General features: G+C 40.4%; 1 protein-coding gene across 6 annotated transcripts in view; it reads right to left on the reverse strand.

Annotated features, from left to right (window-relative positions):
* Positions 1-12,820: 12,820 nt before the first annotated feature.
* Positions 12,821-19,297, reverse strand: part of TENT4A (terminal nucleotidyltransferase 4A) — a 60,307-nt gene continuing 53,830 nt past the window's right edge. For 4 of the 6 annotated variants that reach the window (XM_057428756.1, XM_057428759.1, XM_057428757.1 and 1 more), the window contains one exon: positions 12,821-15,087. In XM_057428756.1, coding sequence (XP_057284739.1) covers positions 14,908-15,087 — 180 coding nt within the window. In that variant the 3' untranslated portion in view covers positions 12,821-14,907. The remainder of the gene's footprint in view (positions 15,088-19,297) is intronic. The other 2 variants (XM_057428758.1, XM_057428755.1) reach the window with 1 other exon arrangement.

The raw sequence follows: 19,297 nt of genomic DNA on the forward strand, positions 1-19,297 counted from the left end.
GGTGAGGCACTGGAATAGGTTGCCTAGGGAAGCTGCGAATGCTCCATCCCTGGCAGTGTTTAAGACCAGGTTGGACAAAGCCTTGGATGATATGGTTTATTGTGAAGTGTCCCTGCCCATGGCAGGGGGTTGGAACTGGATGATCTTAAGGTCCTTTCCAACCCTAACTATTCTATGATTCTGTGTTTCTATAATCAGTGGAACACTGAAATAATAAGGCTCAGATTGCGCATGGAAGAGGCTCCTACACATTAAAGAAAGCTCGATTTCATACATATAACATTAGCCTTACTGATATTTACCACTGGACTGAATCCCACTCATTGGTAGGAACACAGCTGTACTAGAAACAGCATTAGGCACACAATGGAGCAGTGGTAGCGACAGGGAAGTGGTGAATGGCAGAAAACACAACGATAACTGGAGGCTCTAGTACCACACACTATTACACTGTAGGTGGGTAAGCGGTGAAGTGGGTTACAAAGGATAAAGTATTAAAGCCCCATTAATGGCTGCAAATTTTCTTGCTTGTTTTTGTCAAGTCCCACTGATCTTTCCCTTCATTCCCCCTCTTCAGCACCTCTGTGCTCTAGTTTGCTCTTCATTTTCTTCTCACTGTAAAGCCCTTTACCACTCTCCTGTACAGTTGGAGAAGCCAGTATCACCAGCCTCTTTTAATGCAATTTTCTTTAATTTCATCTTATGCTTTTTCAAATCCTTTCATTGCAGAAACTCCTTTTCTCTTTTCTCTTGTCTGTCCGTTTCCTCCTCCACACAAACCACTCTCAGCTTATCTCACCCTGAAGCCAGCCAAAGCTCTGGAAACCACTGCCTGCCTCTGAAAGAGGATGAAGAGAGATGTAGAGGGAGTGAGATGCCTCCATCTGGACCACACAGCTCCACTTTCCAACCAACCTCTTCACAGCTCTGGTTGTTGCATCCAGAGGTGTTTTCTCACTTTTAATAGCCCCAAATGAGTTTTCTTTTCTTGGGATCCGATTGCTTTTCAAACTCAACTAGATTTCACATGCAAAATCTTTCAGGGAGAAATTCTGCAGCTAAACGAGGAGTTAGAAAAATTGCTCCCTTTGCTTCCTTTCAACCAGCACCAATGTGATTTGTTTGGTGCTGCTATTGGAAGAGACTGGCCACTATGACTTCACCTGATATTTTTGACCTTTGACATATTCATCTTCACTTTTGTCAAAGATGAAAAGTCCTAATCTGTGTATTCTAAGCAGTCTCATACAGAAACTATACTGTTTATACAGAAAGTAAACTGGACATTACTCTCAGCCTCTCCAAATTTGGCCATATTTTGACTAGATTGCTCAGATTCTTAATCTGAATTGAAGCATGCCTGTAATGACTGAGAGCTATGCAGGAGCAACTCCTGTGGAAACAAAAAAAAGACTCATGGGTTAGGCTTCATTACTGAAAGCTTTTTGTGTTGAATTCAAAGTAGGAAATACAGCAACCAAACCAGATCCAAAATATTTGATGAGCCTCCAGCAGACAAAGGTTTGGCAAAACACATAAGGTTTGATGCACAGTTCCAACAAACCATGCTTTTTTTTCTGAAGCACTATTATACAGCCCGGGAAGTAGATAAAGAGAGAAAGAGGCTCTGGGAAAGATCTTCTGGAAGAAAATTCAAGACTCTCCTGCTACAGTAGGCCAAACGCTTACTTCTGTCAGTGACAGACACGCATTTCTCACAGCGTTAATAGAAACACGAGACAATGAAAGTCTTAGATGTTCTTACCAAATGTTAGTCTAAATGGAGGCAGTACCCCAGCAAAAAGGTACAAGATAAGAAACAGACGTCAGTATTGTTATCTCCAGTAACTTCCAGGAAGTAGTGGAGAGGAAGATAGGAAAGAAGAGCTTGGTGAGGAGAGGCAACCCAAGCATAAAACAAGCACCAACACCCAGAGCAAAACAACTCTAATTCTGGGCAAGGAAAGAACCTTGTGAACAAATACAGTTGTGTTCAGAAGTTCTTAAATTACATGCAAGAGCCTCTTTAGATAAAAGGTGTACTGATTCAGCCTGTTTCACTTGCAATTCCTCTTTAAAAGCAAAAGCTTAACTCTTAAACTGATTGCAGCACAGACTCCCTGCCTACAGCCAGAACTGCACAGAAGAACTGAAGTTATGCCTCCCACAGGTCTTTGCTTTGTGTTAGAGGTCCTATTCTTATTTATTCTTCCCCATGCACATTCAGTGAACACAAACTAACTCACTGGCCATGGTGATTGCTGACACTATGTCACTAAGATTTCACTCCAGTGAACATAGTATTAATGATAAATTGGCCACTGAACTAAAGCTGGATAACACAAGGAACATCAGCATCTGTTTGCATAACTCAAAGAATCCCCAGTCTGGATGACGCTGGGAGCTATTTTCGAGCTTTTTCAGCTATGCTGAGTATACTCTAATTACAGCAGACATCTTAAAACTTGGAGGAAAAACAAAAATAAAAAATGGCCCTTTCGGGCTAGATAAAACTCACCAGTGTCCCAGTTCTATTCCCAAGAGCACTTAGGAATAAAAATTCTCTTCTGCATGCTAAACCAATTAGCAGCTCATGCACCTGAGCTGGATGTGCGTAGTTAAGGGACCAACAGATCCCTAAGAAGGAAGCAACAATTTAACATCTGGAGGTATGAAACATTATGTTAGTAGTATAGCAGCACAGCCTGAATCAAAGATAAGGTTTCCCAGGTACAGTTTTGATAGAAAAGCAACTACCTGGGTCAGTGATCCATCACTTATTACAAATAAAGTGTTCCGAGTATTAACCGTATGAAACAAAATGAAATTACGTTCAAAGCTAACCTGAGCCTCAGGAAAGGTTTTTCAATCAAGGCGGCAGCAGCACCACACCTCCAAAGCAGAAGCGGGAGAGCTGTTTATTTTGCAGTGGGACAGAAGAGCAGTGCAAGAGCGCACCCTCTCTGCAGTCAGAGCAAATTGAATTTAGCAGATTGCGTTTACCTTGTTAACAGCGGGAAGTCTTGTCATACCCTGTAAGGACGTAAGTAGAAAAATACATATATATATAACCCTATACTTGAGTCAGTTTAAAGTCTTCTTGCTAGGTGAGAAACATTCAGTTCCAGGGCTCCGTGGGGACTTTCACTTCAAATTTAAAGTAACCTCTCCAAAATGCATGGGAAAAAAGCTTTTTTTTTCCTCCAGATCGAATGTTTACCTAGAAAGAAATAAGGACAAGCTAATTGCGGAGTAACCACTGACAGCAGTCCGCTTAAAGAAGGCTGAAAAACACCCTAATTCATGTTCACTGCAATCCTTTTGAGAAAACATCTGAGAAAGATCCTGCTGAGCTCTACCTCAAGCACATCAAAAGGGTCTCTGAAAGTTAAATATATAATGAATAGCACGTTTTGCCTTGATGATTTAAATAGTATTCATGCCTAGAAGAGTAAAGTCCTCATAATCATTAATGCTCCCCTGCTCCTCCCCCTCCATGGATCTTTCTCAGGAAATCATGAGAGCCAGAAAGCAGAGGTTCTTAGGCCCTACAAAAGACGGTAAGGAAAAAAGATAGCTGGGAGGTGAATGAGCAGGTGGATCATTTTGAGAAGTGCTTACTAGCCTTTACTTTCTTTTATGTTTGGTTGTCATGTTTGTTTATACACTTGCATACTCCAGGCAGCATCCTACATCTTAGGGTCTGAGACATTACTGAGTCTCCCAGCAAGAAACATTCTTAGCACTGTTCTGTGAAATGCCACTGTACACTTGGATGCCCTGACAGTTCTATAATGTTTGATGAAGGTAAACACGGACATCCCACCTAGCTGTTCTGGGTACATCGAGATGGAGATATTTCTGAGCAAAGTGTGACTTATGCCATGGTGGAATGTGCTCTGGCCATTAAGGCCCATCTTCTTATTACTGTGTGATCACGTAGTGGAATCTTGGTCTGATGAGCCCCATCAGCTTGAATGACAACTTCATAGTCAGGGTTGGTCCCAGCCTCCTGTCTGCTGTAGGAAGAGTACTGAGATTAAAGCTTAGTGCCTGCCACTAGCATGTCCTGGATATCAAGAAAACTTTGAAGATTCCTGGAATCAGAGGCCTGGAAGCCTCTGAGAAAATAAACTAATAATTTTCCTAATCCAAAATGTACTTTAGGAAAAGCTGCATCAGACACTTGAAAGGACTGAAAATAGGAAACTAACAAGGGTAAAGATTCAATAAGGTCAGATCTGCCATTAAGTTCTGAACCTTGACACTTGAAAGGACTGAAAATAGGAAACTAACAAGGGTAAAGATTCAATAAGGTCAGATCTGCCATTAAGTTCTGAACCTTGACTCTTTCCAGGAAATGGGTAACAAGCATGAAAAATTCTGTTGTATAAAGCTATAAAGCCATGATAGAATCTAAGAACACATGCAGAACAGATTTTTTTTTTAATTATTAAATTTAGAGTTTCAGGGAGTGAACAGAAGGAAAACACAATTATAACCTGCATAAATCTGAGAACATTGGTATTAAGAGTATCGTAGAACAAGTATCAGATAAAAATCAGCTTAATGGAAATATTTCTCCCCTTTTGGACAGTTTAGACTATCTGTACCAAATAAAAGTAAATACATTAAAATAGTGGAGAAGTTCTTTCAGGTCACTGAGACCTGACTGTACAAGTAGGTGGGAGAAGAATTTGGGGAAGGGACAGAGGAATTTATTCCATTTAGATACAATGACCCTGTGGTAGATCTCTCCTTTCTAATGGGAGGACCCTTCTCACTGATAAAGAACTAGCCTTTTTTCAAGCCATTGCAGACAGCTAGGAGCCACGCAATGAGAATTTAAATAGCTGTCGTGCCTACAGGATTGCATTCCTCAATGTCAGATGCCTCCCCACCTTTCCTCTCCAACACTTTTGAATTTGGACTTATCTGTATCAGTAGGGCAATGAATAGGAATGAGAAGCAAGAGCCATCACAGGACTAACTAGGCTAGGTCAATGGGTGCAATGAAATTCTCATCCCATTTTATTTACTGAAGTGCTCAGGGTCATTGGAGGGGACTGAGAAGTTGCATGCCTTTTTTCTTCCATATACCACAGGAGCATCTGACAGGAAACACAGTAAAACCACATGTACTTCTCTCAACCAATTACGTCCAGTCAGATCTTCTACTTTTGTCATCCTTAAATTTGAAATGACAACCAGCTAGTATGCTCAGCATCCCCAGGAGGCAAGTCACTCCTACATCAAAGCCAAAGATCAAAAGTTTGTCAATACAAGAATGGTGCAAACTGGTGTCAAAATGCTGAACTAGGGATGACAGATACCATCACCCAGCTTTTTGTAAGATATCGGAAGACCTAACTTGAGCTTTGATGAATCTTCAGATGAAGTAGATCCTCAGGTGTGAGAACGTTCTTCAAAACTATGCCTGTAGTTCCTGCCATGACTGCGTAAAAAAAAAAGAAAGAGGATTAAACCGTTCTTTTATTTTTCTTCCCCTGAAATGAGGAAAGCCACAGGTAATTTAACCAGTACACCTCTGGACTTGTAATAAAAGAAAATCACTAATACTACTGGAAGCTAAGGCCCAGTTAGTATTAAACTTAGCTAGAGGTATTAAAGATAACAGGAAGGGACTGTACAGGTATATAGCAAATAAAAAACACACTAGGGAGAATGTAGGCCCCCTCAGGAAGCTCTCAGGAGAACTAGATACACAGGATTTGGAGAAGGCTGAGGTTCTTAATGATTTTTTTGCCTTGGTCTTCACTGGCAAAGGCTCTGACCAAACCACCCAAGTCTTGGAAGGCAGATGCAGGGACTGTGAGAATGAAGACCTTGGGCCCACTGTAGGAGAGGATCTGGTTCGAGACCATCTTAAAAATCTGAACGTGCACAAGCCCATGGGTCCTGATGAGATCCATCCGCGGGTCCTGAAGGAGCTGGCAAAAGAAGTTGCGAAGCTGCTGGCCATCATATTTGAGAAATCATGGCAGTCAGGGGAAGTTCCCAATGACTGGAAAAAGGGAAATATAACCCCCATTTTCAAGAAGGGGAAAATGGATGACCCGGGGAATTACAGACCAGTCAGTCTCACCTCTGTGCCTGGCAAAATCTTGGAGCAGATTCTCCTGGATGGCATGTTAAGGCACATGAAAAACAGCAAGGTGCTTGGTGACAGCCAGCATGGCTTCACTAAGGGGAAATCCTGCCTGACCAATCTGGTGGCCTTCTATGATGGGGCTACAGAACTGATGGACAGGGGTAGAGCCGTTGGTGTCATCTACCTGGACTTGTGTAAAGCATTCGACACTGTCCCACATGACATCCTTGTCTCTAAATTGGAGAGACATCAATTTGATGGATGGACCACTCCGTGGATAAAGAACTGGCTGGATGGCCACACACAAAGAGTTGTGGTCAATGGCTCAATGTCCAGCTGGAGACCAGTAACGAGTGGTGTCCCTCAGGGATCGGTGTTGGGACCGGTCTTGTTCAACATCTTTGTCAGTGAAATGGACAGTGGGATTGAGTGCGCCCACAGCAAGTTTGCTGATGACACCAAGCTGTGTGGTTCGGTCGATACTCTGGAGGGAAGGAATGCCATCCAGAGGGACCTTGACACACTTGTGAGGTGGGCTGATGCCAACCTCATAAAGTTCAACCATGCCAAGTGCAAGGTCCTACACCTGGGTCAGAGCAATCCCAGGCACAGCTACAGGTTGGGCAGAGAAGAGATTCAGAGCAGCCCTGTGGAGAAGGACTTGGGGGTGTTGGTTGATGAGAAACTGAACATGAGCAGGCAGTGTGCGCTTGCAGCCCAGAAAGCCAACTGTATCCTGGGCTGCATCAAAAGGAGCGTGACCAGCAGGTCGAAGGAGGTGATCCTGCCCCTCTACTCTGCTCTCGCCAGACCTCACCTGGAGTATTGTGTGCAGTTCTGGTGTCCTCAACATAAAAAGGACATGGAACTGTTGGAACAAGTCCAGAGGAGGGCCACGAGGATGATCAGGGGACTGGAGCACCTCCCATATGAAGACAGGCTGAGAAAGTTGGGGCTGTTCAGCCTGGAGAAGAGAAGGCTGTGTGGAGACCTCTTAGCAGCCTTCCAGTATCTGTAGGGGGCCTATAGGGATGCTGGCGGGGGGACTCTTCATTAGGGACTGTAGTGACAGGACAAGGGGTAATGGCTTAAAACTTAAACAGGGGAAGTTTAGATTGGATATAAGGAGGAAATTCTTTACTGTCAGGGTGGTGAGGCCCTGGAATAGGTTGCCGAGGGAGGTTGTGAATGCTCCATCCCTGGTGGTGTTCAAGAGCAGTTTGGACAAGGCCTTGGGTGATATGATTTAGCGTAAGGTGTCCCTTCCCACGGCAGGGGGGCTCGAACTAGATGATCTTAAGGTCCTTTCCAACCCTAACGATTCTATGATTCTAAGTGTTTCCTCCGTTCCGTCTTAGGTTCGCATATCATCTTTACAAGACAGGTTGATGAATTTCATCATGCTGTCAAAAAATATGCCCAGGTCTCCCTCCTGTCTATCATTTCTAAGGCATGAGCTTTCAGTATCTGAAAGCACCTATAAATTTTTAATTTCCAGCTTTGCACTTTGTATCTCATTCCATCTCTAATACTCAGTACAACAAAACTTCAAGACCGAGTATTGGTCACACTTGCCACATTTGTCACATCAGCAAATTCAGCCAGTGCATGGCAATTGTTGTGCCACGATCTTCAGCAAACACAGCCAAGTTAGCTGTTTCCAAAGTTAATCTTCAACTAACTGCACCACCTTGGCCCAAAAATTTGCACTCAGCGCCACCTATCGATTCCACTCCGGTTAAGTAGAAGGTAACACCCTGGTTCCTTCACCGTGTGCCACTGAATCATGCCATACACTTTACTGAACAATTTAAAAACAAACTATTTGGTTTTAATAGCAGAAACATTGGGCTAGGCATTACAATACATTGGATAAATTAGCGTTAAATTATGACCCAGTTTCTAATTAGCCCTGTTCTACTTTTCCACAGAAATAAAGATGAAACACTGAGTTGTCCAGAAAATTACTTTTGCTATTTCTTAGAGTATCTTAGAGATCCTGGAGCTCTTTGCCATACATCATAGTAGCACTATGACGTTATCTGCTGGTGGCTTTGAGTGCTTAGTAGTAGATCTGCAGGTTGGCATGTCACAGTCCCCATTCTGCTGGGATGGTTATTTTGTATTTCAAGTTAAGATCATTAAGCTCTTAGATTTCAGTTCCTTTTGCTTTGTGGAAATATTCTTTTCTATATACCCACTCCTGGTGAATATTATTCTCTGATTTCTACAGTGCAAAGTAAGGGACAGCTCTGATCTAGACAGATATGATCTAGAGGTATTTAGGTAAAAAACTTAGGCGAATAGCAGCTTCCAAATCTTGCCTCTAAAGGAGGCTTTTTATTATGGATTCAGCTCCATCAACGCTGTTTTCCTACCTTTCAGGTAGTATTAGTATAAGTAATCTACCTCCTCCTGTACTGCAGAATAAATGGAAACAAGCAGATTTTAATGATCAAAGTTTTCCATGATGGATGTACTTAACTATCAACAGGAAGAAAAGGTGAAAGACTTCACATTTTTAAGTATTCTTGTGGTGTCTTACACAGACCACTACTCCTGCACATCTTCACTTGTATCACCATTACAAATGCAAGTTGACTGAAATCAGCAGAGACAAGCTATAGGTTCATCAGTTACAATAATGCATTTTACTCAGGAAGATTTATTGTTTTACTTCTCAACCAGTGATCCTGTTGGTCCTAGAATGTGCCAATACACTTGATAAAGTGCAGGATAAAGAAAAAAAAAAAACAAACCAAACCAAACCAAAAAAAAAAAAAAGAAAAAAAATACAATTCCTGCCTGGCTTCTGTCCTCCTTAAAGCACTTCATAAACCCAGCAGAGATGAAGTAAAACCAAAAAATAATTTTTTTTTTTTTTTGTGATGATACATACAAATTTAGACCAGGAGGAGCCTTACAGAGGTCATGTGGCCTGGCTTCCTGGCCCAACAGGACTGACTCTGAAGTTAGATTGGGCTCTTTGGGGCTTTGTCCAGGCAGGCTTTTAAGATTTCAACGAATGGAAATTCCACAACCACTCCAGAGTATTTGCTCTCAGTGCTCAACCACTTGTGATTCCTAGCACTCACATCCATAACTTTACATTCCTTGATGACTCCTCCTTAACAAAGGAGTGGTGGGAAACAGAAAGTTGTTTTCTCAAGAACTGGAAAGCTGTTGCAACAGAGCTGCTCTTGAGCAGAAGTGGCAGTATTTTCTCTTAATCTGAGTGGCAACCATGTCTGCTGGGCTGACTTTGCTGCCCCGAGGTCCTTGTAAGGACAGCAGAACAAAATTCACACTTCCAGTCGAGAACTGCAACTTTGTTTGTATGCAGAAGACTGCACATAGATGTATGAAGGACCAGTAGATTGATCTTACTCTCTGCTCCTCAGTCTCCTATGACATTTCCATGAGAGAGCAGAGATGATTTGATGATCTCACCCACAATTATGCAATAAGCGATACTCAAGTTGTCTGTTATCGTCTGGTCAAGCAACTCCTGACAATGGTGAGATTTCACCTACTGGTCTTGGCTCCTCAGATTACCTAGATGCTGAAGGGGTGGATATAGCCCATAAGAAGATTGAGCCTTTCCTCTCTGGAAAGGAGAGGCAAGAAATAAGAAATCTTCTTGCACAGGTTTTTTCAATAAGGCATCTCTTTGGCAAAGGATCAGTACCAAAGTTTTCACTGATGGAAAGTGGGAATTTTATAGCACAGAGATTATGGGCTTCCAGTTTAAACACTGCCTTTATCCTCTTACACAGAAAATCCTGTAGTAGGAGCTCCGAAATCCCTATTGATTTAGGTTTAAAAATGAGTCAATGAAGCATTTACTTGGAACCCATGTTTCAGTAAAACAGTAGATCAGCCTACCGTTCAGCAACCCTAACTTACTGAAGCAGGGGACAGTTGTGGCACAACTAGGGATTCACAACAGAAAAAGACATAGCATCAGCGGGCAAGGGGAAGGTAGTGGGGGGTCAGAGAAGATGCCCTTTGCACCCCATATCCTAGCCTGAGTGGCAGTGGCACGAGGGCCATTAGCAATAACATGGCAGAAAGTTTTCCTGATCGCAAGTGTAGATATGTATACGAACAGTATGAGCATGCACATGGGCTGCTCCTTGATGGAAAAAGACCTCCACTCATTCTTATGTTCATGCAATAGTTCCTCATTAAAAATGGTTCATTAAAAAAGCAAATCGTTGGAGGATTTGAAAACTGAAAGACTGCTGTGAAATAGGTAACAGTACGCTAAACTTTTGCAGTAGTGTGACACTGAGAAGAAACGCAACCAGAGCTTTGGGCAACAATTTTGTATGTTTCAGGTACAAAGATGTCCTAACAAGAGGCATCCCCATCATCCTTTCACTGAGAATTGTAGCCTGCAACCATAGCAACCATAACCAATTATAACATTATATAGCAGATATTCTAGTAAGAATCCTTAGTTAAAAGGTTAAAAACATTTTGCCCAATAAATCTCTTGCAGATACAAGCTGTCCACAGGTTTCCTTAATTGATCTCTTACTGCCAAGAACATAAGAAGGATTTCTGTCATCCAGAATAGGCAAGGCACCTCCACTGAAACTTGTGGTGTGTTGGAAGTAAAAACAGAAACAAGCACAACCAGAACAAAAACAAATTTAACAGAAGTTAATATCCTGGTTGAAAAGAAAGCTTAAAGCTATCTGAAGATGATTTTGGGAAAGGTCAGCCAGCATTCTTCTGCTTGTGAACTCAAGGTTCAGTAAATGATCAATATTGTCAAACTGACACCATGTTCTGTTACAGGCAAATTAAACAGTAACCTATACTGGGTCCGAATCATGGGGTTTATTCACAAACTAACAAGATTAGAGCTCTGACCCCAGCTGGTTATTTCACACACTCATGCACTCACTCCCCCAAAGCATTATGCTTAATCTCACCTCCCTTCCCAGCAGGGAGACTTGCTGCTGGCACATGAAGGTCAGGCAGAAAAGCCAGTCCCTTCACACTATACAGCTACCCAGTTACCAGTCCAGGGCAGTATCAGCCAAGGTCCTGGGGCACACCCAGTGTTTTTCTCCATGCATTGTCTCCAGTGTCTTTCTTTTAAGGTCTCCTTTCTAAGACCACTTCCAAAATCCTCCTTTTTGGCACTCCATCTACTTTCCAGAACACTCCAAGCCCCAATCAAAATAATCACTGTGGAGAAGTACAGAACATGATCAGCCACCTGATCAACAGCTCTGTCTCTTGAGAAATAGGGTTTAGCCCAGGTGTTACTAAATTTATAACAGGATACTGGCAGCAGCCACCAAGTATAAGGCTTGCTGTCCTTGCAAGCTCAGAAGTTGACAAATTCACCCCATCCACATATACCCCGACTTACCTGCTGCCTGTTATCTGTTACCTGCATTCAAAATGTAAGTTTACTTTTTGCCCACAAATGATAGAGAGGTCACACTGCTTAAAGGTACACTACACTCTTAACACTGTTCTTTGACAGACTGTTGCTATGCCCATTCTCAAGATGCTGTCCCATACATAGCTGTTCCAATGGAAAGAAATACAGCTGAACTAACAACACTGCACCAGCAGTCACACTTTTGTCTTCTTACCCTGCCTCAGTACAATGGGATGGAGTACAGAAAGAATCCAACAGCAGCAGTGACAGCTGTTAGAAATAGCAACAGATAGCAACTGAGCTCCTTCTACAATGCACTCTGTGGATCCTGTTCATTAAATCAATTTGAGGTCTCTTCCTTCCACATCTAAAGTCCATGACTAATTTTGCCTGTAAACAGTGTACAAAACAGTCAGTAGGGCTGGGAAACAGATCATGTGGGCATCAAATTATAATTGAAGAACAAGGGTTCAAATTGTCAAGGAGACTCCTAAAGCATTAAAAGACTAACAAGGATAAATAGTTGGGCTGAATCTGTGGGAAGAATAAAGCAAAGTCATCAACTGGACAAGAAAAGGGAAAGGTGGAGCCCAGGAAAACTGACATTCTAAGACCAGCGCTGCTGCACTAAATCTTTGTGTCTGCAGAGATTACACATTCTTCTGTCAATCATGTCCCACTGGCTAACTGATCTTTACAGAAAAAAAGTTACTAACCCAGCTGTTATTGAGTGCTTAGTATTTTCTCATCACTTCTCTATTTTTCTCCAGTGACTGCTCACTAAGACTGACCAAGTACTACAGACCTCTTTGATTCTCAGTTCCTAGCCCTGCATTACTGTCTATCAAAAACACTTCAGTTCCCTTTCCTGGAGTTCATGGATTTACAAAAAAAAAACCTCACAAGCTATGTCCAAGCCCTAAGGAGGCTGAAAACAGGACAAAAATTTTAAAAGTGATTTAGAAACTACAGGAAGAGACTTGTACAGAATGCTAAGGTATCCCGAGGGATCAGTTAGTCAGTTCCCAACAATATTCTTAAAAGAGGGGATTATCTCCAGTTCCTTTGCTCTCTCATTATCAAAGAGTCAAATCCACCACTACAAACCCAACAGCCATGTTCACTACTCCAGTTCTTAACACATCACAAACCTTTGCAGAGGGGGTCCATCCACCTTCCAAGCTCATTCTGAAGGTGTTCAGCACGAACAATTTAAAGCAGATGTGCAAAGTGCAAGTCAAACAGCAGGATAAGGTCATGTACTTCTTCATCCATTAAATTCCCCATAAAAATGTACAGAAGAGTGACTGGTCTCCAAAGTTTATTAAAAATCAAAGAATAGAAAACTTTACATAAAAATATGTCAATTTTAGCTTCCACATAGTTGTCCACACAAAAAATTTAAACATGATCTCCTTTTAAACCTGTAGCACATAACCACAGTGATAGCCAGGCCAATTTATTTGGTTCACCATGACTGAAGTGTTACATGATACCACTTTTCAAATGAGCTTTGCTTTAAAATGGACACTAGTATAAGACACCAACTAAAGCCTTTGAAGGCTCTTTAATGCAGTTATGCTCAATATTGCTAGTGTGTGAAGACTAAGCAGTACAGGCTCATGTAACAGCCCTTAGATATTATTGATGAATCAGCTCACAATTTGTAAAACTTTTTTTAAATTGTGATGAGTCTGGAGCATTAAGACAAACTTTTTGCGAACAGATATGCGCTACTCTACTTTGGAATGTTGCCCTCTATCCCCTCAATGACCTGTTCATGTTTGACAGATTCAGTAATAACATGAACTCCTTCTGCATCAAAGGCATACAGTGTATAAAAAAGCTTCATGCTTGACACCTCATTTTAATATTCAGGTATCAGTTTTAAAACCTTCTGTATCCGTACACAGTTTAGATGTCCTGTTAACACGATTCTCCAGCTTTCTCTGCGAGTGGATTTATATAACTGATCTGTAGTTTTCTGTATAGCTTAAGAGCTCTCATTAAAAGAAATGTGAAGTTAGAGGGCATGAGATGTGACCTAGTCCCAGGACAACTGTGGTGCTTTAAAAACTCAGGGTTAGGCAGGATGTACATTTTTCAAAAAGTTAAAGACAGTGTTTGTCATGGCAATACACACTTGCATAGTATACCTGTATGCATCTGTAAATTTAGTGCCAGCCACTCATACTGTGTACAACACTGGGCTGTGCTCTCCTGCAATACATGAAAAGATACTTCTCGTAATGCTTAGAGCAGCTGAAGTACTTTTTATATATTTGCTCTTAACAGAACTAATGCATACTGCTATACAGATTCCTTAATGGAATCAACATATTTCCTTTCTCCACATTCCTTAAGCCGGGTACCTCTGTTTAATAATGTTGTTTGAACCCAAACATTAACAGGTTACGTTACTAAAATACATCAAAGCGTGTAGTTCACAGCTTTTTAATTTCACATCAGGACTTGAACCAACCTTTTTCCCCTGCCCGTCAAAAGTTTTATTTCTGGTACTACAAATGCTGGATTTGTTGTCTAGTTAAAGGAATAAAATTAAAACTCATTGGTCAGAGCAAGACAACTGATAGAGGCCAGACAATGAGCTAAAAAACACAGGGTCAAAATGCTTTGGAGCTAATACCTTCTTAAAACTGTAAGCCAAATCGCACTTTCATTGTGAATCAAGAAGCCTCAAATATTACCAAATGTCATGTTTGTAACACTGCTCAGACAACCTGCCAAAACTATGAACCCAACTTAGATAATGCAACCTGGGAAAGGATCTGTAAATTAAAAAAACCTCCTCCCCTTAAATATAACTTATGTGACAATATGAAATTAAATTAAAAATTCCAAGTTATTGCACAAATTATACTTCCGATATTTACAGAGAAAAAAAAATCTGAACTTTGAAACAGAAACAGGAGAGCAGCAAATTTACTTCTATGAATTCCCAACGTGATTTGCTGCAAAGAGGGGAAAAAAAAAAAAAGAGGGAAATAAAGAATTCCAAGGGGCTGAAGTTTCCTTCACTTCCAAAATAAAACAAAACAGAACCCACAAAGGAACAGATGTCGCCACAGCAAAAAAGCCACAGCATTTGTAAATGTCCTTGCAGTTCTATTGTGAGAGCTGCTTCGGCGCTGTATGAACCATTGTGGGAAGGCAGAAAACAAACTTCCACATTTAATAAGGCTTCACAGATAAGCACAACTACTTCTTGAAGATGGGCTGAACCACCACACAAAGAAACATGCAAAGAAGTCAGCTGCAGACATTTGGCAACACCAATAAAACGATGTGCTGGACGCTGGTCTCTATCCCTCAAGTCGAGTGGCATTCCCTCAGTCTGTCTGAACAGGGAAGGTCATTTTGGCATCTGCCATTATCTGCTCAGACTAATAGGCAAACTGTCTCTGTGTTTTTTTCTCCTCCAGATATTACGATTGTACTGGTGATGTCCTCGGTTACCAACTGGTTGCCTCATGCCTCCACTGCTGACAGGGCTGTAGCTGTTGCCTTGGTTATGAGTCCCCTTCATGGAAAACTTCATTCCACTGTGCTGCTAAAAAACCACAAGATAAGCACTCAGTTTAGGCATAAAAACAACTGAAACAAAACACATATTACCAGTGGTATTTCCTCAACATACAAGTCATTCCCACAGAACACTGCTTGAAGCAACTGGTCTTTTCATGTTTGTCTAATTTTAGCTGTGTGAGTCTGATGGCACTAACAGCTTAAGGAGTGTTTTTTGTCCTGCAAATGAAATGGTACAGAATTCAAAGCATCCTTAAAACCCTTGGATCTCAGTACAAAATACACTCAACTTTGCATCACTCTTATAAAAACAGAGATCTTTCACATTAAATACTAACTATGACAGTCCTGTCTATTTTAGAGGTATCCTAGCAGGAGCATGACCAAGTGAAATACTCAGCAAGACTTTCAGAAACATCATGGATAAATGTTAGGGCATGTTCCTACAAGAACGTAAGTCTGCTCTGTCCATAATCTTGCTCACTGACTGGTAAACCAGCTATGGCTTGTAAAGAGCTTGTAAATCCTACTGGCCTGATCATTGGCCTATGCATCTCCTAGACCACACCTCACATCCAGAACAAATGATACACAACACAGCATGATGCTTTCTTTGGAGAGATCTCCAGTAACTTGGAACAGAAACTGGTAACAAGGTTTTAGTGTCAGCCTCAGTAAATCTACGGCACCGTAAGATAGTACAGGCATCCCCATTACTTAATTATGGCCAATAATGCCCATTAATAATGCCCATTAAGGCATATAATAAATTGGTGTACAATATGTGAGGCATACAATTAAAATAGGTGTAAGAATTAAGATGGAAACTGACAGAGACTTCCCAAGTACAGGTAACTTCGATGCACATTTATTGCTGTCAAACATCAGAAAGCTTAAGACAAACAAATGACTGCCTTTAACGAAAGCTAATACATTATTTTGTCTACCATAAGTGGTTAAACAGGAACACCACAAAGCTAACATTTGGGGCAACTGCTTATAATATGAAATATCTTCAGCTTCTTTTGTAAACCCTATTTCCAAACAAGGTTGGAGTAGAAAGAAATATGAGAACACCAAGCCATCATGTCAATTGAGCGCACAAAACATTGAAGGCATAATTCATAAGCAACATTTTACTGTCAAATTATAATTGGAGGTCTTCTGAGCATACAGAAAAACTGGTGAAGACTTGTATCAAAGAAAAAAGTTAACTGCAAGGTAGTAAAAACTGTTCTTTATTTTGTAAAGTGTGTCCTACAACCACCTTATTAACCTTCATTATGCAACTTCTAGACTCTCAAGATAGACGTGCTAGGTGCTATTCAAAGACTACCAATGGTAAAATACTCAAGGACAAAGCAATGCAATCAAAGAATCCCTCATTCTTAAGACATATTAATTCCTCAAACCCTATTTATTGGCATATGTTGCTAAAACATCTACTAGAAGCTATTTATGAAAGTCAGCAACATGAAACTAAAATTTAGAACACTCTATATTTTTGACACTCGATTCTCAGCAGGAAATCCAGAAAGCATTATCAAAGCAGTTTTCTGCAAAAACATCAAGATCTCATCTTTGCAAGAAACTGTCAGCCCAAGGCCTATCACTCTCTACAAGTTTAAAGTGCTTCCCCCCTAATGCACAGGCTTGAAAAGTCCTTTTTTATCCCTTCTCAGCTTGCCCTTAAGGAGCTTAACACAAGTAAACTTCACCAGACTTCACCTCATTGCCTTTCAGATGTTAAGCAGCTCAAGATCCAGCAGAGACTCTTGCAGAACTTTGCTGGTGAACTCCCATTTACTACAAAAATTGAATCTTAGTTTCTCATCTTCTAACTAGTTACCTGCTCACAAGAAGACATTTATCTTAATTTCTTTCAGAACCTTTGGTACAAGAAATTTACTTCATGTCTTTTGGAAATCCCAAGAGGTTGTACCAAACAGCTTTCTGTTGCCCACACACTTCTGTATATTCACATGCTCAGGACTCCCATAATCACTACAAAGTTGCATGTCTCTAAGCAGATGACAGCCACAGAGAGTATTAGAAAATCAAAAAAGAAATCCCTTCATCTGTGATGACAGACAAATCTTTGGTTTAGATGTTTTGATTTCTTCAGATCTGTTTCTCTCAACAGAATAATCTCCTCTCCCAGCATAGGGCTACTGATGAATGACATGGTTTGTAGTTTGTTTTGTTGTTGGGATTTTTGAGAAGTCTGCTACCTTCTCTGCAAGATCGGAAGGGAAGACTTCTTGTAGAGAAGTCTGCTGACAGGATAAAAAAAGTTTTCAGATATTTTAACAGAAATGTAAGAAAAAGATGCTCCTGGCCTTTACCCCAAACAGCAGCAATTTGGTGGCAATTGAATTATCAAGTAATTATTTGCTAAGGAAACAAAACTTTTGTATAGTAAATTTGCCAGTACTGAAGAATAAAAGTGCTGAAATTCAAAGACCATCAATATTGAAAAGGAAAATTTATAGCCAGAAATAAATGACCTACACTTTGAAATAACCCAAGTAACATAGAGCTGAAGTCTAAACATAAACAGGTTACTAAATTGTTTTGGTGTTTCTTTTTTTTGCCTTCTAGCATCTCTGGTGTAAGCAGACAAAAAAGCAGAGAAGTGTAAGCAATGAAACTGAAGCATCAGTACTCTAAGAGATTATAAATACAGCACTCAAAAATAATTGGCACGAACCTACAAAGCTAAAGAAAGTTTAGAAAAGTCATAAGACCATTTAGAAAGATCAAATATTTACTATTTTGTTATTAAAACTACAGGATTAATGGCTGTAGTATCACATAGTCTTATAGTCAACATAACTGTATCTAGTGTGCAGTTGATCAGAATTGCTATCAAACTCATGATCAAAATCATTCCATGTCAGATATTAGAGTAGTATTCAGAAGAACTTTAATGCAGCATTAACATTTTAAGTATCCCCTTAAATACCTTAATATACAACCTCAAAAGATTTTATACAGTTCTTTTCAATTTCTCACCCTATTTCCAAATCCTCTATTATAGGCTTGAAGCAAAACAACCCATAAGGAATCCTTTTTTAAAGGATTTATGTTCACTTTCCCACTTTTGGAGCATAACAACATCTGGAAATATACTAAAAAAATGCATCTTGCATGTAAGTAATGTTTGACTTCTTGTTCTTTATGAAATACATTTACTGTTTTGCAGAGAAAGAACAGGTAATGACCTAATCAACATTTTAGTCATTACTGCACAAGCAATAAATCAAGTATTAGGCAACGATTCAACCTAGCTTTATTATTTTAAATTAGTTAACAGGATTCTACAGGATATTGGCACCAGCTACCTGGATGTTCTCTTAAACTGGAAAGATTTATGACAGGTTTAGATTTGTAAACTTAAGTACAGCAAAACTAAAATAAGTTCTTACTCAAGTTGTTTTGAACTGGTGATCTGGAGAAGTAAGGCCCAAATCACCGCAAACATCAGACACTTTCCCTCTTTTTGGGCCCCTTGCCTCCACCTACTGGCTATTTTCAGCTACAAGAATGATTAATCCTACAAAGATTTTCTAAAACAAGCCAAAACCCCTTTCTGCTCCCATTAAAAGGAGAAAACAGCATTTATACAACCAGCTGAGAGAGCAGCGAGGGAAAAACAAAATAAATAAAATCAATATGGAGCCTAGAAAGAGCTCAGAGGCAAGAAAAGTTTTAGATATTTCTTATCTACAGAATGAAAGACTCAAAACCACAAGGGAGCAAGTTACATTATTCATTTCTTATTTTACTTCATGCGGTAGCTCTGCCAGTAGCCTGTAACAAAGGGCAGCTTTCGGTTCTCTTCACCTTTAACAACAGGTTAGACAGCTATTAGTATGATCAGTTCAAAGCTAAACCAGTATTTGAGAGATCAGAGGGCCGAGTCCCCAGAATGAGTGACTGATGTAGATACTACCATCTCAATCTGAGCATATTATTTAACTACCTTATGATAAAGAAAGTAGAATCTGACACACAAAATAAAGACCCTTTTTGATCCTGTCACCCATCAAGTTTCAAAAAGGAGAGGCTAGAGTCAAAACACCACTGTAAGACAGAATTCATACTTCAACTTAGCTACTGCTGTGACATGGGCCATGAAGTGTTATCTGCATACTTGTCATTAAGGAGAACAGGAGATAATAGCTTCTCTAGCATAAAGCTGAGAATTTTAGACCTTAAACAGAAATTTTTCC

Source organism: Pezoporus wallicus, unplaced genomic scaffold (assembly GCF_028554395.1).
Source record: "Pezoporus wallicus isolate ANWC-B61680 ecotype Strahan unplaced genomic scaffold, APGP_CSIRO_Pwel_v1 contig_6658, whole genome shotgun sequence".
Taxonomy (NCBI): domain Eukaryota; kingdom Metazoa; phylum Chordata; class Aves; order Psittaciformes; family Psittacidae; genus Pezoporus; species Pezoporus wallicus.